Source organism: Panthera tigris, chromosome E1, assembly GCF_018350195.1.
Source record: "Panthera tigris isolate Pti1 chromosome E1, P.tigris_Pti1_mat1.1, whole genome shotgun sequence".
In the NCBI taxonomy this organism is placed as follows: Eukaryota; Metazoa; Chordata; class Mammalia; order Carnivora; family Felidae; genus Panthera; species Panthera tigris.
The window spans coordinates 29,113,383-29,140,254 of NC_056673.1; the positions used below are offsets into that span (position 1 = coordinate 29,113,383).

General features: G+C 50.2%; 1 protein-coding gene across 5 annotated transcripts in view; it reads right to left on the reverse strand.

The window, feature by feature from the left end:
- MSI2 (musashi RNA binding protein 2) overlaps window positions 1–26,872 on the reverse strand; it is a 389,269-nt gene that overhangs the window by 246,991 nt on the left and 115,406 nt on the right. For all 5 annotated transcript variants that reach the window (XM_042965665.1, XM_042965662.1, XM_042965663.1 and 2 more), the window contains exon 6: window positions 8,757–8,849. In XM_042965665.1, the coding sequence (XP_042821599.1) occupies window positions 8,757–8,849 (93 nt within the window). The remainder of the gene's footprint in view (window positions 1–8,756; window positions 8,850–26,872) is intronic.

Genomic DNA, 26,872 nt, shown 5'->3' on the forward strand with positions numbered 1-26,872 from the left:
TGAATGCCTTATTTTGCTCTTTAACTACAAGGAACTCACTTTTCCCTACACGGGGCAGAATTTTTTACTTTCAAGAGACGGAGAAATAATCCCCAAGTAGGAGCCCAAAGGGTCCTATGCTCCAAGTCAACGAGGAGCGAGGAGCGCTTGCCCCAGGCCTCGGGTCTGTCGGGGGTGGGTTGGGGGGTGGGGGGGAGTCCTGCCTTCCACAGGCCAGCAGCTTGTTTAACAACTTTCAGATCCTGTGCTGGCTCCTGCCCACAGTGACCTAGTGAAATCAGAAAGGCAGACTGTAAAAGGGTCTGAAGTAAGCGTTCTGGAACACACAGGAAGGAATATTTAAATCTGCCTGCAGGTGGTCAAAGAAGGCTTCAGCCCCTTTAAGAGTTTCAGGACAAGTGTCTCCCCTTTTCTCGCCTCCCGTTTATTCAGGGCGACCAACTCATTCTGGTCTGTATGTCCTAGGTTCCTGGAAACTCGTGTCCTAGGCAAATCAGGACAGTTGGTCACCCTACTTTAATCCAGCCCTGCTCTTCTCCCTACCACCAGGAATAGGTCAACAATATTCATTGTTTGCCTGCAGCGTGTTGTGTTGCCTTCCATCTGCCTCGGGCCTCCCACCCCCCCCACTCGCAACAAGTAATCACCAACCCTTCCCAGTCACCGCCCCTCCATCCAGATTCTTCCATCCTGGAAACATTCCCTGTCACACAAACGCCCCACGAAGAAGAAAGAAAGAACCGTCACCCAGGCTGCGGAAGGTATGTGGGCTCATGGCGAAACAAATCCCACTTTGCCAGGAACTCCACTCTAGGAGGACAACACCAAGTGAAGAAAAATGGAGACAAGGATATACAAATTCAATCTATCAAATCTATTTATTTTATGCAAAGTTTTCCCGGTGCTTATTAATGCCAGCTTTCCCTCTACCATTTAATCTCTGCTTCCATTTCATTCTTGGAGGCCTGTGATTATTCTAATTCAGCATTTGGATGACTTCATTTCCGCTCAAGTACACCCAGGTCAACTTGGATAGAAAAGAAAGAGGAGGAGAAGAAAAATAATCAGCTAAAAGCTATTAAATATCAGCCGTGTGCCTCATGATTGGTTTTAAAGGCAGTGGTGAGGTTAGCAACAGTCAGAAACTCAACCCTTCTGCCTCTTTCTGCATATTAACATTTTTCTGGGGCTCTCACTCCTATGGCTTCGAATGTAAATAAAGTGCCGATTGGCAGCCCGCTTTTAGCTAATTCACAAACACCAAGTCTGAATATACAGAGCTGTAAAAATTTAGAGGGTGGTAACTTGACAGATCCGGCCGTTCTACAGAGAGACTAATTCTCAGAGGACAAAAGAAGGGGGAAAAAAAGGAGAAGAGAAAGAAAGAGAAAAGAAAAGCATACGCGACCCATGTAATGGGGTATCCAATTGACGGGGTGGGGGGTAGGCAGGAATCTCCATATCAATGTTCACTCCGCCAGACAATGGAATGCGGTTTCTATGCCAAGTCTAAATGAACTGAGCGTTCTCTCCCATAAGAACCACTCCTTGCACCCACTGGCACAAGCTTGAACCACGGTTTCTCAGACACTTGCCATTCCCACTGAAGTGCGTCCAGGGGGAGAAAGGCTTGCTTTCTCATGCTAACAACTCCATTGTAAGTGACGTCTTCAGAGGCTGCCAGGAGGGCTCCGGGAAGGTGAGCTGCTGGAGGTGCTTGAGACCCCTTCCCCTTTCACAGGCCCCCACCCCCATCCAGGGCTCATTAACCCCTTCCTGCCTGGGGCCTCCCTGGCGCCTGGCCTTCCCCTTCTCCGGCCCCCTAGAAAAATTCAGTAAGGATGAACCAAGCGGGGAAGCACAGTTAAACAGCCAAGCGGGAAAGTTCGGGCCTTGTTGCTCTACCTAACTACGCACATGAACCATGGAATTTGATTAGCATAATCTCAAAGTTTTCCCAGCTTGCTACCCAGAAGGCATCCTGTTTTTCTATTTGTGTATTTTAAAACACTGTTAACACAGCAATAATAATGTCTGTCTGATGCATTTGCCCAACAACGGCTGGCTATATTTTATACACTAAAAAGGAAATGTGAAGTTTTCCTAGAAACCTACTATTTCAGGAGCCCCTTTTTAGAGAGAGAAAAAGAGAGAGAGGGAGGGAGGGAAGGAGGAAAGGAGGAGGGAGGGAAGGAAGGAAGGGAGGGAGGGACAGAGGGAGGGAGGAAGGAAAAAAGAATTTAGAAGTCAGATCGCAAGGCTGGAGTGCCCAATCGATTTCTAACTCAACTCCTACCACTGGCTGCAGCAGCAATCTAGCCACAGAGGAAAAAGTTCATCAGGAAAACACAAAGTTGTTTGTGTGGTAGGAGGGTTTACCTGCACAGCCCAAGGATCACATTACTTGTGGCTACTGCCTGTTTTCTTGCAGGCACCTGGCCTAGGAAGCCGAGGCAGGCAGACGAAGGCGGTTCTCCTGTTTGCTCACTTCGACTTTTTGCACTCAGCAGCTCTGCCAGGGGTCAGAGGGCAAATAAAGTCCCCTCCCCCATATGACACACTTCCGAAGGGAGAGACTGACACAAACCAGACAGAGAATTAATAAAACATGAGGACAGTGTTGGCCTTGTTCTGGGTTATTACAGGAAGAAAATTTAACACAAAAGTAGCCTTCAGCACGGCCGGCCAGGGAGGGGAGAGCAAACGGGGCCCTTCCTGGTCCGCTCCACGGCCATAATTCAAGAAGGCCTGAGCAACCTCAGGGCTCTCCAGAGCAAGGACGAGCAGAGGACAGGCGAGGCTGGGACGTGCCGGCCACTTTCCAGTGAGTCCACCCGGACAAACCACTTCAGAAAACAAACGCCTCCTGGGAGCTTTGGTGCCCACAAAGGACACACGGGGACTTTTGTTTTCCAGGCATGGTCTGAGAGAACCGCACGCCGCACGGAGCTCCATTTATCCACAACACACATTTGGAAGTGATAAAACATTACCTCAGAATCACAGTCCACCGTCAGGAATATGGTAAAGTTGCTTATTTATTTTCTCACAAATCTCTTGCCTTTCAAATTTCAAAGGCTTTATAATATTTTTATGCTAGATCTTAACTCTCCTCACACATACTGTATCAAAAGGACTATCTGAGCAGCGGCCGTGAACATCCCACCTGCACGTAAAACCCAGAGCTAGAAAATAATAGGTGTCAAACCCTTCCTTAGAGCTCACTCTCCGACGATGCCACACACAAGCGGGATAAACGAAAAGATCTCATCATATTAAAAAGCCAATTCATTCTTGCTTTCAATTTTTTTTTTTTCTCCAAAAGCTTTCAAGCACTGTTCTCTGTTCACTCTAATAGGCCCACACACAACCCCGATCCAATAAAAGGACACCGAAGGCCCCCTTCCACCTCGCTTCCGCGGGGCTCCCCTCAGACGGGGCCTGGAGGGCTCTAGGTCTCCACGCCGTTTCCTTGAAGGCCTCTCCTGGCCATCCACCACAACAAGGGGCTGGCCCAGGAAGGGGTTAAAGCCCTCATGTCAAACCGCAAACTCGGGCACTGGCCCAGAAGGGACATGGGAACCGGGGCCTCTGAGTGATAAAGGCCGGATTGTAGCAGCCCACTGAATTGGAAATGACTTGTAGGCCTAATGAAACAGAACTTTGGCAGTAAAACAGAATGAAAGGAACCAGACAATAAAAGGCTGGAACAAAGGGTGCAGAGTCGCTTCGGCTTAGCAAAATAAGCTCACTTTGTTGGTGGGGAAAGCCAAAGCCGATTAGGATAAACCAACGACTGAGCGTAAGTCTTCCAAACTAATTACACAGTTCACCATGTGAAGTATAATTGGAAGCCTCCAGATGCGGGCTGCTTGGCTTTCACAGGAGTTACATAAAGTGAGAATTACCTAGCGAGCCCGGCACCGAGCAGCCCTATCATCGAGGTGAGCAGCTGAAAGGTGCAGATCTGCTCCATCCGGGACGAAGCCGAGAATTCATTAAGTTTAAAGGCCTCTTTTTGATCTCCAAAATCCTATAAGTGAGAATTTAAGAAACCGGTACTTGAAGGAGGGGCCGAAAGGGTTGAGAAGGAGGAAGCCCGCACACTCGGGGCTTCTTTGATCCCAGTGCTTTTTAATTACCAAGCCGGGCTCTTCCGGACGGCTATGCAGGCAGAATGGCGGAGAACCCTGCGATCGACTGTCTGGGTCTGTACGTGCACAGCGAGAGCACCATTCATGTGCCACTTTCCGGAATAGTCTGTGTACATCATGCCTGTACATATGAAATCGTGAGCACAGATAACGTCCACCAGGAAACCTGAAGCAGTGAAATAAATTGCTGCACATCAACATTCTTGACCAATGGACAAAACCCGCTCCCTCCGAGTACAGGCTGCTTCGTGGTGAAGCAGGAGAGGGGGGCTTACAAACAGCAAAGAAGAGGCTAGGTTGTACAAAAGTGACTGTCTGGGCTCTCCCCAGCATGGACCGTGTGATCTCAGACAACTCCCTGACCTTGCTCAACACCAGTGTGGCCATCTGCGTGGTAGATATTCCACCTTTCTTGCTTGGACAGCCTTGAGAATCGAATTTTAGAAGGCATCAAACAGCTTAGCACAAAGCACACATCCCCTGAAGTCAGAAACATCAACTGGTAGCAAAAGAAGCTCTTGTAGTAAAATCTGAACTTCACAAATTCTGAGTCTTCGTTTAATTTAGATCAAGCACATGTAAAAAGGAGTTGGAAATACTCTACGGATCCCTAGATCTTACTCATAGGATGAAGATTCCGGTTTATAAATAGCAGCTTTTTCCAAATAGAGAATCCCTTCACTGTTCCTGCAACTTGAAGTCCAGAAATTAGCTCCACCACAGTTACGACTGTTTCACTTACTCTATCACGCTTGGTACTATTTAGAATCTCTTGCTTTAGTTACGGTCTACAGATGCCTTATCTATCTATCCAGCCACATACCCTCCTACGTATGTTTATTGAAACACATTTTCCAGATTATTAAATTTGCAAGCTTGAAACCAACCTTAGGAATAACCTAGTTCAGGAGTTGGCAAATCATGACCCACGAGACCAATGCGGCCCACCGCCTGTATTTATAAATAAAGTTTTATTGGAACACAGCCACATCCAATTATGGATTGGCTATGGCTGCTTTCTCCACACAAGAGCAGAAGTAAATGTTTGTAACAGAGACCCTATGCTCTGCAAAAGCCAAAAATATCTACTATCTGACCCTTCCCAAGTTTTCCAACCCCTTCCCTTCGAGAAGAAACTGAGGCCAGGAGAGAAATGGTCTGTTAAGGTGTCACAGTGGGGTCACTGCACAGTCAGGCCCACCATGAGCACTTTGGCTAGCTTACCTTTCTCTAATGACCGCATCAGAACAGCTACCCAGGGGGCGAGGATGGCCATCCAAGGTAGCAGAATCCTTATGCCAATGGCCACCCTTCATAATCTCATCTTAAATATAAACAAGTAATGACATCCCTAACCAGGGGGGTGGGGGTAAATTTCTGGGAGGAGGGTGGGAGAAAAGCACAAAAGGGTTTACAAACCTCCAATTTGAGTTATTTAAAGCTCCCGGTGTGGTGTTCTGCACCCACTCTACTTACAGTAATGACATATTTAAACTCCCTGAGCTCAGCCCCATGATAGCAGTCTCACCCATCTTGATTGCCACCTGAAATAAACAGTTGAAGCAGCTGCCACCTCAGGCACGATGGGAAGGGTGACAGGAGTGAGGAATGACAGTGAGGGAAACCTAAAACGCGGGTGGCAAATCCTGAACGGAGGCCTGGGAGGATGGAAAGTTCTGGACATGGAAGAAGAGGAAGTAGGGTGTTTGGGATTTTTTTTTTTTCTTCTGGCTGCTATCCTGCCTTACCTGGGCGACCTTTACTGAGACCCGACCTCCCTGACCCTTATTGTTCACCTTCGTCAAAGGACTGGACGACACCAAAATCCACCACGCTGGTAAAAGCAGGCGACGAATGTCCAGTTGCCAGCACTGTCCCGGGACCACAGGGGGTCATGGTCTTTTCCCTTCTTCTGCATCCTCCCCACCCCAAGTCCATCCTGCGGATTGATCCGGGGTTGGAACAGGACCCAAAGTTCAGGTTCTGCTACCGGACAGGCCTGGAGGAGAAGTCTGCGTCCCACACTACCTTTCAAGGGTGACCACGGTAGCCTCCCAGAGAAGAGTTCAACGAGATAATATAAGTCAACGGCCTGACCCAGCACCCAACACTTAGTACGGAATCACTAACACCACACCTCGCAGTTAACCAACTAAAAAGAGCCCCAAACCCCTTTACGGCCGGGAATGTGCACAAGTGTGTGAGTTTACTTCACACAGGCGTGTGTGTGTGTTCTGTTTTCTTCACCCAGAACATAAACTACCGAAGGGTAGAGTCGCTTTGTCACTTTGCCGCTGGATTTACTTAGCGCCTTAAGGCCCAGTGGCGGGGTCTCTTCTCTTTGGATCAGTCTGGATTCAAGTGAATTACACCGGAATCCTGAGAGGTGGTGGGTGGGCCCTGCCCAAGGGGCCACAAACATAACACCGGCCACCAGCAAGAGGAGGAATAAACCCCTCTGAAGACAGACCCAGATAATACACAGAGCACGTGCATGAAAGAAGCTACTAAAATAGGAGCACAGACAACGTTACGGTTCTGAGACATTCAAAAGTCTCCTTAGTCCTTTAATGACACACCTGATAAGTTTACACAGCCTGTTGGACTCTACAAATGTTACTGCTAAAATGAACTGAGCAGCTCCAGACCCAGTGCGGGCCACGCCAGGGAAGACGGTCTGTGAACGCCTCCGTGACAACGGACAACCGTTCTCAGGGCAGGGATGGTCGCTGCCCTGGGCCCGGCCAAAGCTCACAGAGCTTCCCACTGCTGGCAAACTGGTCCCAACCGGTAAGTGTTAATGAAAAAAGGCACAGAGTCAGAAGAGAAAGGGGAAGCGAGGGAGAAGCCGGAGGCGGGAATGTGCGGAGAGGTGTTGCAGGTACCGGCCTGTTTGGGAAACTCTCACAGCCCATCTGGGCAGCACCGGCTTCCCTGACACCCACCAACAGGCCCACGAGATTCCATCGCAGGTTATGGCTCAAGCAAGAAACCCTGCCTGCAAACACGTCTGCAAACACTACCCGCCCCCCACCCCCCCACCCCCACCCCGGGCCTGGTTGTAGCGGCAGAACTGGAGCGAAGGGGCTCACTCTCCCGAGCCTTCCATTACCCAAGCTGGACCTGTCTCATTTAATTACTTCCAACCTCTCTCCAGAGGCAGGGTGGGGCTAGGCGAGGCACAAATTCCCCCCTCCCCCCCCCCCCGCCCCGGCGCTTTAAATATGTCTTGAAGAGAAAGTACACGGTCACCACCACACTCAGCTATTCTCTGAAACCGGCCAGAATGAATCAGCCCCCAACGGGCAAGGCGAGGCAGGGCCACGGGGACGGCGTCTTTCACAACCGACCTGGAAGGGCAGTTAAGTGCCATTCTGAATGCAAGGCCGGCCCGGAGGAGGCTGCTTTCTCTTTGTTGCGTGTCTCCCATCCGTGCAGAAATTGACTATTACCAAAGACAGGAAAATCTCCTTTTGGAGGCTAAATAGCAGTCATGGCACTCCTCCGAGACGAGAGCTCACAACAGGACACGCCTGGGGACAGGGTCACAGCGGCCCATCGCCTTGGACAAATAAATAAAAGCACAGAACCTTCGGACCAGTCGGCAGTCAGCAGTGCCTTCTACGACCTAGGGCAAGCACAACAGCCGCACAGGGGGAACTGAGTGACAACGCTTAGGACAGGCGCACAGTGTCTTCTCGGGACGCAGTCCTCTGGGGACACAGGCCTGTGCAGACCACCCCACACCCGGGCTCCCAGGACAACATCCACGACTGCTCAAAGATGAGGGAAGCAGAGGGCCGGCCCAGCCACTGCCAGCCTCCTGGGACACAGCAGCCAGAGGACGGGTGTCACTCAAAGCCAGCAGGGCCAGTCTCCCCACAGGCTGCCATGCTGGAGCCCTGGAACAACGTTACTTTCCAAAGCCCCAGCTCCCCCGCCAACCAAAAGGAGGCTGAATTAAGCACATCACCCATGGTTACATGTCCCGTCTGTCTGTCTGTCTGACTCTGTATAACCCGCACACTCTCACCCTCCGTTTCCTGACTGACTGGGAAGATTGTGTGTTGCTCCCAGCCTGTTCCAGCAGCAGGGCCCAGGGGATAATTTTACTTCTGTCTCACATACATTCTGACAGGTACAGTCCCAAGCATCTTTCCCGAGTCTCCGTGGGCATCTGACAGGGGAAGGCTCAGCCACCAAAGGCCCGCGGGAGCTTCCTCTCTTAATGCATCTTCCAGAAAGGCACAGAAGGAAGCCCAGCATCGACTCACAGGCCTCTAGCAGCTTCCGTGGGAGCTCCTGTCCTGTGAGTCACGGCCCCACATCCCTCCCCAGCCGCTGCCACCACCAGCTCCCAGCCCAGGCCCCACGTGGTCACCAAATGGCAGCAGAACCCCACTGAAAGGCTGCTCTGTCTGTCTGCTCCTGCAGGCACGCAGGGCACCGTGCCGACCACAAGCCGGACTCCTCCATGTCAGCTCCTGACAGATTTCACTTAAATCTTGACAACCAAGTTCAAGGACAAGGTTCTCGAGGACGCAGCTGCGGCAAAAGGGGGGGGGGTGGTGGGCACGGCAGCCAGCCCCACGCACCACTTACCTTGCCAAACTGCTCAAAGTACTGTTTTACATCCTCCACCACCGTGTTCGCAGATAATCCGCCTACGAATATTTTCTTTGTTCTTGTGACCATCTGCAAGAAACGACACGAGGAGGGCATGGGTTAACCAGGTTATCTGAAGCAACGCTCGCCAAGATGCTGAAACAAGCCGCTTTCCACGTTTCTCTAGGAAGGCAATTCTAGATAAATTTGAGCTGCGCGGAGCGGGCCCTGCAGACATCTCAGAATGCTGGAGACAGCCACTCTGGATTTCTCAGGCCTTCAGCCCACAATCTACGAGCTTGAGTTGCACACAGACACAGAGTGGACTTTGGTACCTCTTCGGCCATGACACGAAGCTTCATTCTGATTTCCAGCGCAAAGAGAAAAGCGGCACGTTCAAAGCTATTTCGAACCTGAGACATGTGAACAGAATTACGTGCGTAAAAACCTGTGGCCCAGAAAGTGCCGTAAACTTTGTCAAGAAGAAACTGACACGTCATTCAAACGTACGGGCGGTCTGTCTACGTGGAGCCGTCCCAGGTGCTGGTTTGTGTGCGCCAACAAGACGGAGGCTGACCTCCCACTCAAGGGTCACTCTCCAAGTGACCTCATTGGGCCATTGGGCCTCATTCTCCTTTCCCCTCTCGATTCCGCCATTATCCACCCTGATTCACCCTACACTCAGTCAAGGCCAGCCAATCCCCAGGTATCCAACCCTTTGTCCACACCAATCCTTCTCCCTGGAATGCTTCCCCATGCCTAAGTCTCCCATGGCAAATTGTCACCATCCCGCAAGACCCAACGACCTTCTCCAAAATGCAAGCTATCTATATAGTCGCCACATCCAGAAGCTGTCCCTATCCCTTCCAGAACCCTGACACTGCACCCGCCAGTCCCAGCACCCACTTCTTCCCACCTAGAGCAGAAATCATTGATAATCCTGGCTTTGTTACTTTTTCCCCCAGACTGGGAATTCCCGATTCTTCTCGGTACCCTCCACGATGCCAAGTCCACGGCCAGGCCCACACCAAAATGGTGGACGCGAAAACAAACGAATGTGGTCATGTTTCAGAATTCCACCAGTTCCAATGCAAAGGGAAAAACTTCAGAATACAAACGGTTCAGAGAAGGAGCCAGATATAGGTAGGCGCCAAAAGTGAAACAAGAAAATAAATGTTATTCTGAACACAGAGCTTACACTGTGTGTGTGTGTGTGTGTGTGTGTGTGTGTGTGTGTTTTAATGTGACATAAAACATTTTTTATTTAAATGTTCAATAAAAAAATGTTCAACCTCAGTGGGTACAGGGTCTCACCAATTTGGCTGCGTATGGTAAAAGCCCAACGTCTTAACCTGATGGGAGAAATTCTATCACAATGCACATGTGTATCAAATCATAATGTTTGCACACTTTTGTCAGGGACACCTCGATAAAGCTGAGGGAAAAATGTTTGATGAGACCATTCAAATAAAAGCATGACAGGGGCGCCTGGGTGGCTCAGTCGGTTAAGTGGCCGACTTCGGCTCAGGTCATGATCTCGAGGTCCATGGGTTCGAGCCCCGCGTCGGGCTCTGTGCTGACAGCTCAGGGCCTGGAGCCTGTTTCAGATTCTGTGTCTCCCTCTTTCTCTGACCCTCCCCTGTTCATGCTCTCTCTCTCTCTCTCTCTGTCTCAAAAATAAATAAATGTTAAAAAAAAAAAAATTAAAAAAAAAAAAAGCATGACTGAAGGGGCACCTAGGTGGCTCAGTCAGCTGAGCATCCAACTCCTGATTTCAGCTCAGGTCATGATCCCAGGGTCATGCGATCAAGCCCCGCTCCAGACTCCATGCTAAGCAGGGAGCCTGCTTGGGATTCTCTCCCTCTCTCTCTCTCTCCTTCTGCCTCTCCTCCACGTGCCTTTTTTCTCTATCTCAAATAAATATTCAAAAGTGAATAAAAGCATGACTGAAAACCCAAAATAAGTGAACAAGACAAAGCTCAGAATGGTTTTTAAAAATTCACAGTGGCATGTATGTTTATTACAATTCCATGGAGAGTGCCTAAATACGGGGGCCACGGCTGCCAGGATTGCCACTGTCCCCAAGGCAGAGACACACTGGCCGAGGGAATGTACCAACCAAACGGTTTCCTACAAGAGTGCCCTGGCCGGAGCACCTGGGTGGCTCAGAGCGGGTTGAGCACCTGACTTCGGCCCAGGTCACGATGTAGCAGCTCGTGAGTTCGAGCTCCACATCGGGCTCGCTGCCGTCAGCCTGTCAGCGCAGAGCCCACTTCAGAGCCTCTGTCCCCCTCTCTCTGCCTCTCCCCTACCTGTGCCATCCCCAAAATAAATGTAATAAATAAATAAACAAAGAAATAAGAGTGCTGTGGCTGAGTGGTTAGTGGCAGGCTGTGTGCTGAGGAGCGCCCCCCAGAGGTCTCGGCCCCACGCTCTGCACTGTGAAGTCCTTGACCACCAGGCCCACCTAACCCCAAACTCCCATCAATCAGGAAGCACGATGGCCACGAAAGGAGACTCTCAGACTTCAAGGAGCTCACACTTTGGCTTAGAAGCTTCCGGAAGGGACGTGTGCCACCACAGCCCGTTGACCGAGCCCCATCTGGAACGTCCTTGTAGTGGACATGCTGCACCATTTTAAGAGGACATTGTCCTAGCAATGCCACGCACTTCCTGTTGGCTGTGAGAGCCAGGCGGTGGTTGCATGTGCGTTCAAAGCTGTGATTTATCGCTTTTCGGCTCTCTTCAGATGAACGGGAGACGAGAGAAGATAAGGCACACGAGACGTTCTATGAAGATCCCACCCGCACCCAGTACCAACTCCCAAGAACCTCTCGTTAACGGCCGGACACCTTATTCTGCTCCCTCCGGTGGAGCAGGTCACCTCCCCGTGACACTCTCAGTCCCTCTCCAGATGGACATCTCTCCCTACACTCACTGACCGCCAGCTTTTGCCATCTACCTTTCCTAACGTGTGCATTCAACAGATACATGAAGTGCTAGGTGTGGGAGCCCACGTTCCAATACAACGTGTGATTTAATCCACTATAAAATGGAGATATAATAATTAGCCTACCACGCGAGGTTCCTATTAGGACTAAATTAAATAACATATGCCAAAGTGTCTAGCAGGACACCAGGCAGATGCTAGATAAGTGGTCACCGTAACTGAATCCAAAGTCAATTACTAAATTCATCCTTCAAGCTCAGAATAGATGTGCGGCAGAAAGACACCTTGCACAAAGATCTTTGATAAATCCACTCTTGGTGCCCCCGTTCTCTTCCACTGTAATTTCAAAACCGTTTTCCTGCATCTCTACGTGATTTCGGATGGGCAGGGACTCCCAATAGTTTCACTTCAGATTTTTCATTCTTTTTTTTTTTTTCCACCCAGCCAAGTAATTAAATATCTATAAAAAACACTAATCTGACCCACAAACATGCACTCATGGTGTTCTGAACTTGAAGAAACTCTGGAGAAGCATTCCATAAAATGAACCCTATGGTCCCATTTACACGTTGTTTAGAGCCAGGTGGGTACAGAGCAGGCCCTATTTATATTCTAAGTGTTCACATGGACCCAGATAATTAAACGAGTAACATGTCTTCATTCCAAATAACAGAAGTCAACAGAATGTTCATTCCCCAGTAACCGGTTGAGTGAAAAGGTCCCCTCTTACACCCTCTACTGCTGCTCAACAGCAGTAAACCTATCAAGCCAGAGCCCTAAACACTGGGGCAGACACCCAGCTATAAATCTGCACGGTCCAAAAAAAGTCTTTAAAATACTTTTTTTTTTTAGAACGATGAGAAATCCCAGGCCCCAGACACTGCGCCAAAGTGCCCGAAGTTACTAAAACATCCTCTCCAGGAACAGCTCAGATACAGTGATGGATCCCACTCTTCAGCAAACGCTAAAAGGAAACTGGTTTAATCAAAACCTTCCAGACGTGAAAAGGCCAGTGGGAAGATGTGTAACACTCGGTTAGCTGCTCACCAATGGCTTGGCTTCAGGAGAGGAGGGCATGGCTTGGTGGGGGGGCGGGGGGGGGTGCTGGCAGGGGACGACAGGGCTCTGCACGGTGACCTCTCCCGCTAGGGGCACACTGGGAGAAATAGGAGTGATTTACTTTGGGAATCCTGATGGCATCACTGCTAAATGTACTGTGCACTGCTCGATGATTTGCATTCTGAAGAGGGACACTGGAGCCAGGCAGAGGACTCTAGAATCACACATTCTTCCCTCTGTTTCCCTTCTACCTACTGAGGAGGGCTGCACAGGGATGTGGCTGCATGTTGTGCCTGGGCTCTCAGTGGGACTAAACAGAGGTCCTCAAATTCCCATCGATTATCAAAGTTTCTGTGTCCGAGTGTGCACGCGGGCGTGCCTGTGCGCGTGTATGCATCTGGGGGAACTCTCTAGTCCCGAGACCCTTAGTCTTGGCTTCTACTCGCCCCAGGAACCAATCAGCATCCCCAGAAATTTAACCCTCTTCTGCAACAGCGAGCAGGACAAGTTACCCACTAGTCTCCCTGACTCTATAATCCTTTGCATTAGAAAAAGTCCTCTCTGCCCGTAGTGGAGAGAGCCACCTGTGTTTTCTTCCTGTGCCAGGCCCTTCGGGTAACTGTTTCCTAACCCACAGCCTTCACACCAAGACAGTACTTAACCACACAAAGCAAAGGAAGATGGCCCCGCATACCGAAATGCTGAGGCGGCCCCGGGCGGCCCCCACAGCACACCCAAATGGAACGAGCCACTCATCTGTTCCAGAGAGGGCTCACTCCAAAATCCACTAGGCAAGTGATCTTAAGTGTCCTTTCCATGGAGCTTTTGGTGGAAGGGTTGCAGAAAACACTTTGTATGCGAATGCTTTCCACTCTTTGAGACACTAGAAACCCACCAAGAGCCCTGCACCCCTTGTTGACAGCCACCTCCCTCAACAGATGCCCTTAATTTTATAATCTAGGGCAGCACTCTGGGAAATGGGGTGTGTGTGTGTGTGTGTGTGTGTGTGTGTGTGTAGCAAGAGGTGGGGGGAGTATTCAGGCTCTCACAAATCATTGCTGCACATTCTGCATCTAGACCCGTAATTTAACTAAACACCACTGCTCTCCACACCTCTTGGCTCCACAAAGAAAACCCCAGCACCCATTCCAGTTTGGAAAATTGCTGTTTACACATCAGAACTGGCCAAAGCCAGCTGCTAACCAGAGCTGCAAAGAACACTCCACCTTCCTGCTTCTAACCAGAGAGCTCCTTTTTTTTTTTAAGTTTCAAAAAATCCCTTTAAAAAACTAGGTTTGCATCTGAAATGGTCACTCAGAGTGGGGCCAGTGGTTGTATTTTTAAAAAATTTTTTAACGTTTATTTATTATTGGGAGACAGAGACACACAGAGAGTGAGCAGGGGAGGGGCAGAGAGAGGGGGAGACACAGAATCCGAAGCAGGCTCCAGACTCCAAGCTGTCAGCACAGAGCCCGACATGGGGCTCGAACTCACAAACCGTGAGATCGTGACCTGAGCTGAAGTTGGTCGCCCAACCAACTCAACTGAGCCACCCAGGCGCCCAACCCACTGGTTGTATTTTTGTAAAAGAGGATAAAGTAGATGAGTGAGAGAGAGAGGTGAAAGAGAGAGAGAGAGAGAGAGAGAGAGAGAGAGTGTGTGTGTGTGTGTGTGTGTTAAAAGCAGAAAGTGGGGGTACTAGAAAAATTACTTTGAAGAATAAGATTGACGGGGAACACTTAGCTCCAAGAGCTTTGCCTCAAAGATATTTATTAGTTGTCACACAGGAAAACAACAATAATTGCAAATGTTTCTCATCCGGACAGATGCATGGAAAGGCAGGAAGTGGCTCTGGAGAGGCTTGAATGGGTAGGAGAGAAGCCCAAGGAAATTAAGTCAGCTCTTGCCATCGCCACGTTCCTGCAAAGAGCTCAAATTCCCTCTTTGGTTAAAAACATGAGCCATCTTCACTGCCCAAGAGCGCAGGCTGGTTCACAGAAGCTCTCTCATCTGTGGGAGTCCCAAGGGGGAGACAGCCCAGGGAAGATGAGAGAACAGTGGTGCCAGGCAGGATTTTGCAAACCTGTCACCCCTGTTGTGCAGATGGGAAAACCAAGTCCCAGCAAGGTGGCCCAGGTGTTGGTTAAAGGGAAGGCGAAGTGACACGGGAGAACGGACATGCCGGCAGATACTATTCAATTCCATCCCAGCGTCGGAAACTGGTGAGCACTTTGTTCTTCAGATTCTAGGATAAAACTGTGCGTCATAATCAATTGTGTGTCGGTTCTCTGCATCTGAGAATTAAGCTCAATCTCTGTACGGCAAAGAAGCTATCGAAGGGCTAACTGGGGTCCCCGAAGTCCCGAACTCCACATCCCCACTCCACAGGGAGTTTCCTCCGAGGAACGTGCCCTCTAAAATCCCCAAGTTCCCCCAGTATTTTTTTCCATCCTTCCCTCCTCCCTCTAACACTCCTGCTACCAGCCCCATCCTATCTGAATCCGGTGGCAAAACTCACTTAGCAGACAAAACCAGAACCCAGGTCAGGTACCAGTATCTTCTCCAAATGATTCTCCAATCACATGTGGGGAAAGACCGTAGTGGGCTGACCACTAGGCCCACCTAGCTCTTCAGAAACAGAGCTTTTTCAGATGTAATCGGTTAAGGATCTTGAAAGGAAATCATCGTGGGAATAGGGTGGGCCCCAAATCCAATGACTGGGGTCCTGACACAGAAAGGCCATGAGAAGATGGAGCCAGAGAATAAAGTGGCACGCCTACAAACCAAGGGACACCAAGAGTTGCCGGCAGCTACCGGAACGTAGAAGAGAGGCACGGACGGTGCCTCAGAGTCTCCAGAAGGAACGAGCCCTGCCAAGCCCTGATTAAAGATGTCTAGACTCCCAAACTGGGAGGAGAAGACACTTCTTTCGCTTCAATCCACCCAGGCTGTGTTAGTCTGTTCCGGAAGCTCCAAGAAATGGATATGAAGGACACTACAGCCCTGGTCTTGCCTTTTCTTGGTGACCGTGGAGCCGGAGTCCACATGGAAGCTCCGCCATCATGGAGGACGAGGACGCTGCACCGACAGGTGTGACAGTCTACACCTGCCCTCCCACGGAAGGCAGGCCACACTCATCATGCTCAGCGTGGAGCCTGCTGGGGACTCCCTCCCTGCCCCTCTCTCTGCCCCTCCCCTGATCGCACTCTCTGGCGTGTGTGTGCTCACTCACTCTCTCTCAAAAATAAATATTGTTAAAAAACAAAAAAGTAAAATAAAATAGTTTTAAAAGGATGAATGGATGAATTAAGTTGTGATATATCTGTGTAACGGAATATTATTCGGCCACCAAAAGGAACGAAATACTGGCACACGCTACAACGTGGATGAGCCTTGAAAACATGACGCTAAGCGAGAGGGGCCAGTCATGAAAGGCCACACATAGTGTAGGATTCCGTTTGCATGAAGGTTCATGACAGGGGTCGCTACAGAGACAGAAGTACATTAGTGGTTGCTCAGGGCTACGGGAGAGGGGGCAATGATGGCTATCAAGAGTATGGGGTTTCTTTCTGCGGTGATGATAAGGTCCCAAAATTGATTGTGGAGATTGCACACGCATCTGTGCTACACTAACAACCACTGAACTGCCTCTTAAATGGGTGAATCGTACGCATATGAATTATATCTCAATAAAGCTGTTCTTTTTTTTTTTTTCTTGTCCAAGACAGGCCAAAAAGATCCCTAAATCAAGAGCCTGACTGCAAAAAGAGCTTAAAATAAACCCAAGTGCCGAAGAAAGTATGCTCTCCCCGGCTGCTTCATCCACCAGCCAATTCCACATGCTTTGATTTACCCCTGGTTGACCACTGGACAAAGGTGTAACAATATTTGATGTTGCCAACTGCAGAAATTAATTGAACTTCAGAGGAAACTAATTATAAATATAACCCCAAATGTTTCTCAGAGCTCTCTCTCGAGCTCTCTTTCCCCATCTACAGCTATTAGCCGGAGACCAGTAGGGTTCACGCTACCATTTGGCACTCCCCCTAAATAGCTTTAAAATTGGAAGGAAAAAAAAAAAATAGCCTTCATCTATATGGGGCCGGAATATAATTTACACACAATTATCCAACATAGTCAGGTTACAACATTACCTCTGATTAAAACAACAGTAACTCACCTAAAGGAGAACGTGATCTTGTAATGAAATGATCAGCCTGCTCCAGCGGCCTCCCCACCTCCAGCTCGGGGTGTTCTGCCTGGCTCCCTCCGAGGCTTATTTAAAAATACTACTTCCTCTTACCCTTAGGGGGAAAAGCTTCAGCCCGCTTGGGTGACCTGTCTACAGATTGGTATCAGAGAGTAATATCCTAGACGGAGCACTCCGACCGGGGGCTCCGGGAGGTAAGAGAAAAAGGTGCAGAGATGGAGTGTTGCCTGGGAAGTGACAGGAAATTAAGGATCACGAGCCACACGTCAACTGCTGCTGAGCGAGGTGGCTGGCTGGCCATCACCCCAATCCCAGGCACCCAAGCTGTTCCGCATCCACAGGTAGTTTCTCAGTCACTAGGTCCTTCTTGGAGCCCCCACCCCCGAATACTAGCCACAGAGTGAGTCACGGGAGACCCCGACAACACTCTCCAGTGTTGTAATGATTGCCGATACGTAGATGCAATTAAAACCCATAATCTTTTACAGCAGCGGTATTAAGTGAAATTAAGTAAGTACCCTTTACTGTTACTGAATTTGCAAGGAAGCCATGCATTTCTGCATACCAAAGAGGCGCCTCCAAAGTCCCGGCAAGGCAGCCAATGCAGATTCTTAATAAACCTCAGAAAGAGGTGGGGAAGAAGGGCCAGCCAGGATGGCTGGTGTGAACGCGGTTCCTTCCACGGAGGAACACGGAGACCCTCACTGAGGGGCAGGGCCCTGGAAAAGCTGACGCCGATGGTCAGGGGGCCCCACGGCTAAAGCAGAGGTCCAAGGTGATCCGGCCTACGGCAGTGCTCCAAACGAAACAACGACAATAACTTTGAAACATGTTCTCTCTGTCCACCTGCTTGCATTTTCAGGCAGCACGCCTGTGTAGACAGAGGCAGACTAAATAACCACCCTGGTGGGTGAGATGAGATTAGGTCAACTCTCTTAACAGTTCTGGTCCTCACATATCGCCCTGAAAAATGGGCCTAAAAGCCTGGCCTGGGTAACATAAACTGAGGCAGCAAATGTGGAATTAGAACTCCAAGAAGGCCGCCCACAGGAGTTCCTCCACCCTCCAAGAAGGGCAGGAAGGAAAGCCTGGCCTCGGAGCCCAGGCCTCTAACACCAACCCTTCTGGGGGATTCTCTCCAGCTCCAGCCTCCCCGGTGCCTACGTGCAGGCCAAGAGGCGCCCGAGGCCCGTCTCGAGGCCCCGGGGGGATGTGCTCGGCGCACCCCTTCCTACTTCCCAAACTGCTCCCTCCCTAAAACATCTCAGGTCACCCGGGTAGCAACCACTAGAGAGACGTTTTTTTCTCCACAGAAGTTCGGTGCTTCCAAGTTTGCTGGAACCAGAAGTAAACACCCACTCCTCGCCCGGCCGCCTCAGGGAGCCCTGCCTCCTCCACAGGGCGCTTCGGAAACCTCTAGGGACAGGCTGAAGAGCCACGTCAGAAAGCACGGTCAGATGCTTGGTTGAGGAAAAGCAAGCTTCGGAGGGTACTCTGCATTCTGCATTCTGGGAAAGACTGCCCGAGACAGAGAAACTTCTAGAACCCACCCCAGTGAGACATGACAGCAACAACTACACGGCTCTTCTTAGGAGGGAAAGCATTAAAAACTTTGCTGGCAGGCAGGCTCTGAAGCCAAGGCAGCCCATCCCCCAAACCCTCCAGTTGATTTCTTGAAAGGAACAAATGGCAGCCTTAACCCTTAGCCTTGATTACCTTCATTAGCATATTTTAGATGCACGGCAATCAGTTCTTGATGAGCAAGTTTCACCTAATCCACGGAGCTGGGCCAGGCTGCAGGTAGCACCGGGTGCTCGACCCAGCAGTGCCTCAGAATCTCCCGGGGTGTCTTGTAAACCTAGGGATACCGGCCCCGCCCTCGGGATGCCGATCTCATTGGTCCGCGGTGAGGCCTGGGTAGTTTTTAAACATTCTCCAGAAGATTCTACTGTGCCGGCAGGGCTCTAAGGAGAAGCCGCTGGAAGCTGGGAGCACTGGCTTGAGTCCCAACTCAGCCACTTCCTTAGTGTAATTGTAGGCAAGCCATGTGTAAAGCGGGGGCAATAGCTACATGCCCCAGAGCCGCGATAGGCCCCGCAAGACGGAAGTGTGTGAACTTCCTGGCGCATAGTAGGTTCTCAAAAGATGACTGCTGAATTACAGGAGAGGGACGGCGGAGACCAAAGGGTGTAAGAAGACGCTGTAGAGAACAGTCTCTGGTGGCAAGACATCCTCATTCATTCATTCTGTCATCAAAGGTGTTTTGAGGACCTACTGTGTGCCAATCATTGTGCCAGGCTCTGTGCATGTGAAGTCTGCTCTGAAGATGCTTCCTGTCAAGTAAGAGGCTGTGTTACAGTAGCAAGGTGGGGCTTTGGGAGCACAGCGCCGGGCAGGACTTGAGGCCTGAAGGTCAGCAGCGGGGAGCCAGGAAAGAAAGGGGAGAAGGACCTGCCCGGCGGGAGCAGCAACATCTTCAACACTCACCACAGGGCTGCAAGCAGACCTGAGCGACTATGGCTAAGGTGGCAACGGAATACAGAGAGGAGAGGGGCCAGGCCGGGCAGGGAAGGCCCCACAGGCCAGGGGCTGAAACAGGGAAGCCACTCTTCGCTCAGGCTGCGAAAGAGAAAAGCAGGGTCATTGTGGGGGTTGAGTCATTTAATGCTAGGTGTTGGCAAGGAGGCCTGGGCAAGAGTGAGAAGAAAAGCAAGCACCAGAATAAAGGCACCGAGACACCAGTCCTAGTGCCCAGGGTGGGCCTGGGGTCAGTTTCCCACCAGAAGGTCCCTCCCTGCTCCACCATTACACTATTCCGGAGACAACGGGGCTGGGGCAGGTGGGGGGCGGGGGGGGGGGCTGGGGGCAGGTAGGGGGGTGGGTGGAGGCAGGTGGGGGAGGCATCAGGAGAGATAAGCACATTGCACCCTTGGCATGGTCGTCTTTGGAAACACACTTTGCCATCTGTTAGGTCATAAATTTTACTTGTCAAGAAAAAGAAAGTCAAATCTGCCCCCTCCCCCAGGATGTGCTGATCTGGCCCCTGCCAGTTGCCACAAGTAACTTCCTTTGAGGGCAAAGGGGGAGCCAAGGAGCGTTTGCAGTGAAAAGAGAGAAGTGGAGATAATTATGAGCAAGGCTTTCGGCCATTTATTAAATGTTACCCCTAAGGGATGGAAGGGGATCTTTCCAAATCCAACAGGGTTTTGGTGGCTGAAAAGAGCATCAGATGTGGAAATTCTGGAGATGGGAGGGCCAGGTTCCAACCCCAGCACCCTGAGCCGGCCACGTGATACTGTCGAAAGAAAAGCAATCCAGGAAGCTCAATCACATGTGTACTATGTGGCCCCGACCCTGACTGAGCTTCTCTGAACCTGGGTTTCTCCTTCTACAAAATGAGATTAAAAGAGTTAACAGGTGGGCCCCTGGGTGGCTCAGCCGGTTAAACTTCCGACTTCGGCTCAGGTCACGATCTCACAGCTCACGGGTTCGAGCCCCGAGTCGGGCTCTGTGCTGACAGCTCAGAGCCTGGAGCCTGCTTCGGATTCTGTGTCTCCCTCTCTCTCTGCCCCTTCCCTGCTTGTGCTCTGTCTCCTCTCTCTCTCTCTTTCTCAAAAATAAATAAACATTAAAAAAATTTTTTTGTTTAAAAAGAGTTAACACGTGAAACGTGTTTAGCATGGGACAGAATGACAGGCACATAAAAGTTCCTCTTCCCCTCCCCGCCTGTCACTTCACCTTTATCTGTGCGGCTATGAGTGGGGATCAAACCTTCCCTGACTGTCCCTAGAGACTACACAACAGAAAAGCACTTGCAAAAGGCATGACGCATACTCTGCAAACCTAATGACTAATTACGATCGATTCTTTATCTCTCTGATTCCGCCCACCTCCAGCGCTGACCCTGGGCAACCACGGTTCTCCAAGGGCTGATGATGCTCCAGCAAAAAGGATGCCATCTCAATGCAAAGCAATGTCTTTATCTGCCTTGCCCCAGACAGCCCCTTACCCTACCAAGAGTAACAGACTATTCCACACAGGAAGGTCATTCTCTGTAAGAGATAAAACTGACCATGCCTCAGAGGTAATATTTCTCTGCTACACCCATATCCTAATATGCCTGTGCTCTCCTCCTGCCAGGAACATATTTCTATAAATCCTCACATAACAGAAAACTTTATTTTCCAGAGGGACAAGCGAGGGGGGGAAAGGAAACAACATTCGCAGCAAAAACATCACCAGTCAAACTGAACGCAGTCTGCCAGGAACTTTACTAAATGTGTAGTGTTACAGATGTTTTATAGTCATGTTGTCTGTTCTATTTAAAACCCTTGCGCTAGGCCAACCAAACAATGGAAAAGAGAGAAAGAAAAAGATATGTTCCCCAGCGTGCCCAACCCAGCTAACTGGTCTGGGCTGGATGTTTATTGAGGCAAAGAGGTAACTGGGGACCTGTAGCTGTCAGCCAAAACGTGGAGGGCTCATTTCGTAGTTCACTCTGGAGAGCTGTCAAATCAGCCACACGGCCCAGCAAATGGCACACGGTCTCTCGGAAGGGCACTTCATCCTGGAAGACCAGGGTCTTCTATGGGAAAATTGCTCTGCACCTGGCAAGCGCTTAATAAAATCTAGTTCTCTTCCCTCAAGGAAGAACAATCTGCCCAGTTAAACCTCATTTGTCCAACAACACTCATTCATTCCCCTCCACAAACATTTGTTCAGTGCCTGCTATGAAAAAGGTACTGAGCTAGCCAATCCCCTGTGGTCAGGACGACTCCCCAACCCCCTCCCCTCAAGCCGGAATGGAAGCCTTATATCGGAGGACCATGGTCCATCAACCCCCAGAATGGAAGCTTCCTGAAGTTAAGGACTTTTGTCTGTTTTGTTCACCAGCGTATACCTAGCACCTAGAAGACTGCCTGGCATACAGTAGGCACACAATAAATATGGGCTAAATAAAGGAGGGAATGAATATTTCCTGCCCTCAATTTCCCAGCCTGTGGATGATTCCAGGTCCCCGAGCACCACCTGGTCTCCCTTCTTTCCCCGTGGGTAATTCCGAGCACTTCTTGTGGCACAATGAGATCAAAGGCTTCATTCCTAAGAAGAGCTGGCCAAAGTTCTCTTCAAGAGCAGACATTCAAGAACAGACAGATTGCCGCACTGGAGGGTCCTGCTGGACTGGGGCAGAGAAGCCTTCCCCTTACTACTGAGACACACAGAGCTGGTGATCTGTTAGAGGCATCTTTATATATAAGAAGGGCAATCAATGACTCTGCATATGAAACCATTCAAAAAGCCATGCCAAATTGGGAAGGGCCTGGAACACCCAGCAATCACAGATTCAATGACAACATCCAGGGTCTGTATCACCAGCCCCTGATTAATTCCATTCGACACCGTACATTGATGACCACCTAGCTCCCACCAGCCCAACCTCAACGATTTCACTTAGAGCTGTCACGGGGGCCTGACAAAAACACACAACGGCAGATGTAAGCAAAAAAGACAAGAGGGATCAACGGCAAACTCTGTCAGGAGAGTCAGAGAAGGCTTCAGAGAGGAAATGCCTAACTAGGGTTTCAAAGGATGAGCAGGAGTGTTCCAAGAAGACGGGAGAAAAGCAGGCAGAGTCACAGCAGCATGAAATATCACTGTTTCAGGCACTAAAAGTTTGGCATTACCAGAAATCAAGTGGAAAAGAGAGTCTGATGGGAGATAAGGACAGAGGCAAGGGTTAGATCACAAAGAGTCTTGTAGACAACAATCGAGGAGACTAACCTTCGTCCTTTAGACAAAGGGTCAACGATTTTAAGCCAAGGAATAACATGGCCAGCTTTGTGTTTTAGATAAGTCACCCTGTAGAAGACAGACTGGAGCATTTGCAAATAGAGACTATAAGAACGGTTAGAAGCTTATCGTAATAGCCCGAGCTGAAGGGACCTTGAACTAAAGCAAGGATCTTTTGCATAACAAAGCAGGAAGAGATTTAAGAGAGAGAAGGAGACAAAATTATCAGCCCTGGGTAAAGGGCCAGATGCAGAGATGGGAAGAGGAAGTCACCAACTGAGATAAGAGATGCAGGAGAGGCAAGTTTGCAGGGGAAGGATAAATGCGTTCAGTTTGGGCACATTAAATTTACGGTGCCCAGAAGACAATTTTGTGTATCTGTCCTGGAGTTCAGGAGAAAATCAGGGCAGATGACCCAGAGTGAATGCACTAGGTGGAATCCCAACATCTTTTGGAAACCCGAAGAACCAGTAGAGAAGCAAGGGAAAACGGTCTCACCAACTATGGCATATGACCCCTTGGGCTATGCCCCTTCCCTTGACTATGAGTCAGCCTGTGACTGTTCCAGCCAGTAGAATACAGCCGAATAGATGGTGTGTACCTCCAGAGCTGGGAGACAAAAGGTGCTGCAGCTTCCGGCTTGTTCGCTGGACGATGCACACTTGGAGTCCTGAGTCATGGAGTAAGATGTCCAGCTACCCCAAAGCTGCCATGTTGTAAGGAAGCCCAGTCACACAGACAGACCACATTGTTGGAACTCCATTCTTGGAGCCATCCCTGCCCAGGGCCCAGACACATGAGTGAATAAGCCTTCAGATAATTCCAGCCCATTGCTAACAGACCACCATCAACATTTAAGTCTTCCCAGCTGAGGTCCTAAACACGGCAAACCAGAAACCAACGATCCTGCTGTGCCCTGTCCAAATTCCTGACCCAGTTAACTCCCTGAGCATTGATAAAATAGCTGCTCGAGGCTGCTAAATTCAGGGGTAATTTGATACAGAGCAATAATGACCATTACACCAAAGTTAGGGCGTTTCAAATGGAAGGGAATGGTCAACGGTGTCCAACAACATAAAGAGGTTTCATAGAGATGTTTAGGAAGGTAAGGAGGAATCCACTCTCAAGTTTCACCAGATCCAGACCTCCTCCAGGCACACACCGTCCATGACCAATGTCAGTACGTGCAGGACCAGCGGTATGTGTAGCCCAACAGCAAACTCCACGCTGCCCCGTGAGCAGCTCCCACGGGGGCCCAAGGGTGTGCCAAGCCCTGGAGTGACTTGGCAGTCTGTCGTTAGTTTTGACCATTCACCTGGGGGAAAACCTTACTGCAGATGGCAACTGGCACTGAAGATTTACCCACGAACGGGAGAACTGCCCCAAGGCACACCGCCATACGCTTGCTGGGGTCAACTTTGCCTTTAGAAAGGTAGAAGCCTCAAGAAGGAAGGGTTTTTTTCTAGAGAGAAACGGTTTTTATATTTGCTACCATTGTAAATATCAATAGTTCCAAGAGGCCATCTTACAACAGCCATCTGTTTTAAAAAGCCCTTTCTTGCCCTCACCAAAGGCCCTCTCTCTTGTCTTCCTGTGCAAAACCTGGATTTAATACTCAGGATACATTTGAAACTATGATCATCTTGCACACTCATTCTCCAAGCCACCCTGCAGCTCAGGATAGCTCACTTCCCATCCAGCCGGCCAGTCTGGACACCCAGAGACAAGTCAAGTCATTGCTGGAAAATGTGGCATACCTCTCCCAGGCCACAAACCCTCTTCCTCTAAAGGCCCGCTTGGTCGTCCACTCTTTCCCCGCTGCTCATAGGCCCTGGCTCCCCCAAACCTTCTCCGTGTCCCAAAGATGGTCGAGGCCAAAGGAATGTGTCAAAACAAAGGGCCTGGGCCACCTGCAGGGACCCTGCAGAAGACTCCGTCTGCACAAAGATAGACCTAGAGACACAATAAGAGTCTGCTGTACAATTAACCCAGAGGAAAGACCTGATCTTATCAGGCCCTTCCTTTTGCAAAATCTCATCACAGGAGATTTGCCTTAGTTTTCACTGTCCCTTAACACAATTTCTGAGCAGCTACTTGGAATGAAACCTTGTGGGAAGAGAAATTAAAAGAACTTGAGCCACTGTCCTTGCGGGGCTGGGGGGTAGGGGGGGGTGCGGTCTGATATTTTAATCAGGGAGACAGGACATCTGCAGAGACGCTGAAGATCATCAGCACAGTCTTCAAGGTTTCAACCTTTTTCCCAGGTTCTAAACTACCCTGGCAGCCCCGCCTCCCATGCTCTCCCCACACCACCCTGCAGCCACGTAGCTCTGAGCAGGGTACACACCTCCACGTCCTCAGGCCTTCATTCGAGCCGCCCCGCACCCAGGACTCCCTTCACACCTCAGCCCAAATGTCTTTGCTCAAATGCCACCTTCTCCACTAGGCCTTCCTTGCCCAACCTATTTAAGAACTGCGACAATCCCCCCGCCCCCCCACACATCCCAGCACCCCCAGACCTCCTCCCAGCTTATACTCTAACACACCCTCTGATTTACTTATGTTATTTACAGTCCGTCTCCCTCCCGCTGGAATGCAAGCTTCATGAGGTCAGGGATTTTGTCTGTTTTGTTCGCTGACACTTTCCCAGTGCCTGGGTCACATGGGACATTCAGTAAGTACTTGTTGAATGAATGAATGAATGAATGAACACCCTAAAGTGTCCCGTCTCCCTTCAGTCACCACGAACGACTTCTTTCTCTACACCTGCAGAGGATGTAAACTGCTCCCAAACAGTGGCACTCTATGTCATTCTGCTTCCCATTCTCACTAGATATTTACCCATGAGGTTCAAGTTCCTTGCAGGAAGAGACCATATTTATTCATCTTTGTATCCCCCAAAGCATCAGTGGTGCTCAAGTGTGTAATCTATTGAATCTAACTTAAAAATCAAATTGCATGGAAAACAGGCAAAACACACAGCTCACATAGCTATGTACCTATGCACGGGGCTGGAGCCTCTGGAAATACCAAGATATGCAAGATACACACGTGTAAGGTCCAACATGATAGCCACTAACCACGTGTGGCTACTTAAATTTAATTAAAATGAAGTGTCATTAACAATTCAGCTCCTCAGTTACACGAGCCCCATTTCCAATGCTCAGTGGCCAGAGGCACTGGATAGTGCAGAATGTGTATCTCCTTCGTTCTACTGGACAGCAGTGACATAGACAGTCCTTGCCCTCGACGTCTAACCCTCTAGTGGGGCCCAGGGGACAAGAACAAGGAGGACCAGGAGAAAAGATACGCTAACCGGTCTAAGGGAACTGAAGACGGCTACAGGTTTGAAAGGGGACAGAGGTCACTGCCTGGGGGGAAAGCAACAGCAGGAGAGGCTTCAAGGCAGGGACAGAGATACTTGAGAGGACCTTGAAAACCGAGTCGGGTTTTCTACGCAAAAGGGGGAAGTTGTTCCAGAAGCCTAGAGAGAGAAGGTCTGCATGCAGAGGGGCTCCAGGGGCACGGTGCCTGGAGCACAGGTGCGTGGGGACCTGTGTGACACGAGGCTAGAAGGGCCCAGGTGAGGCTGGAATCCCAGGCAGACGGCTGGGCTGGGCCGGGGACAGTGGGAAACAGGATACGTGCAAGTACAGAGTGGGGAGGACAGCAGGGAGGCACCGCCAGAGACAAAGCCACAATGAAACCAGATGAGAGGCCCTGGTGGAAGGTGGCGGCAGAGAGAGAAACAAAGGGACAGACGTGTGGCAGCGGCAGGTACACGGCTAGGCAATCAATGACCCTCAGGGGTGACAGAGCATTCAAATTCAAAGCATCTAGGGTGCTCACAGAAGCATAACGCCCCTTAGAGTGCAAGCAACTAGAAGGCAAGACCCCCGTTCGTTTGGTGTTCGTGAGAGGGGGCTCACACACCACCCTCCGCGGCCACCGTGTTTCGCCCAGAGTCTGAAAACCTCCCCATTGACTAGATCCTGCACCCATCAGCCTGGTGGATGCCTGTGCGCTCCTCAGCTTGCTCCCACTTCACGCTCACTGCCATCGGGCCAGAAAGAGGGGGGCCCTTCCAAGTTCCTGCCCTGCGGG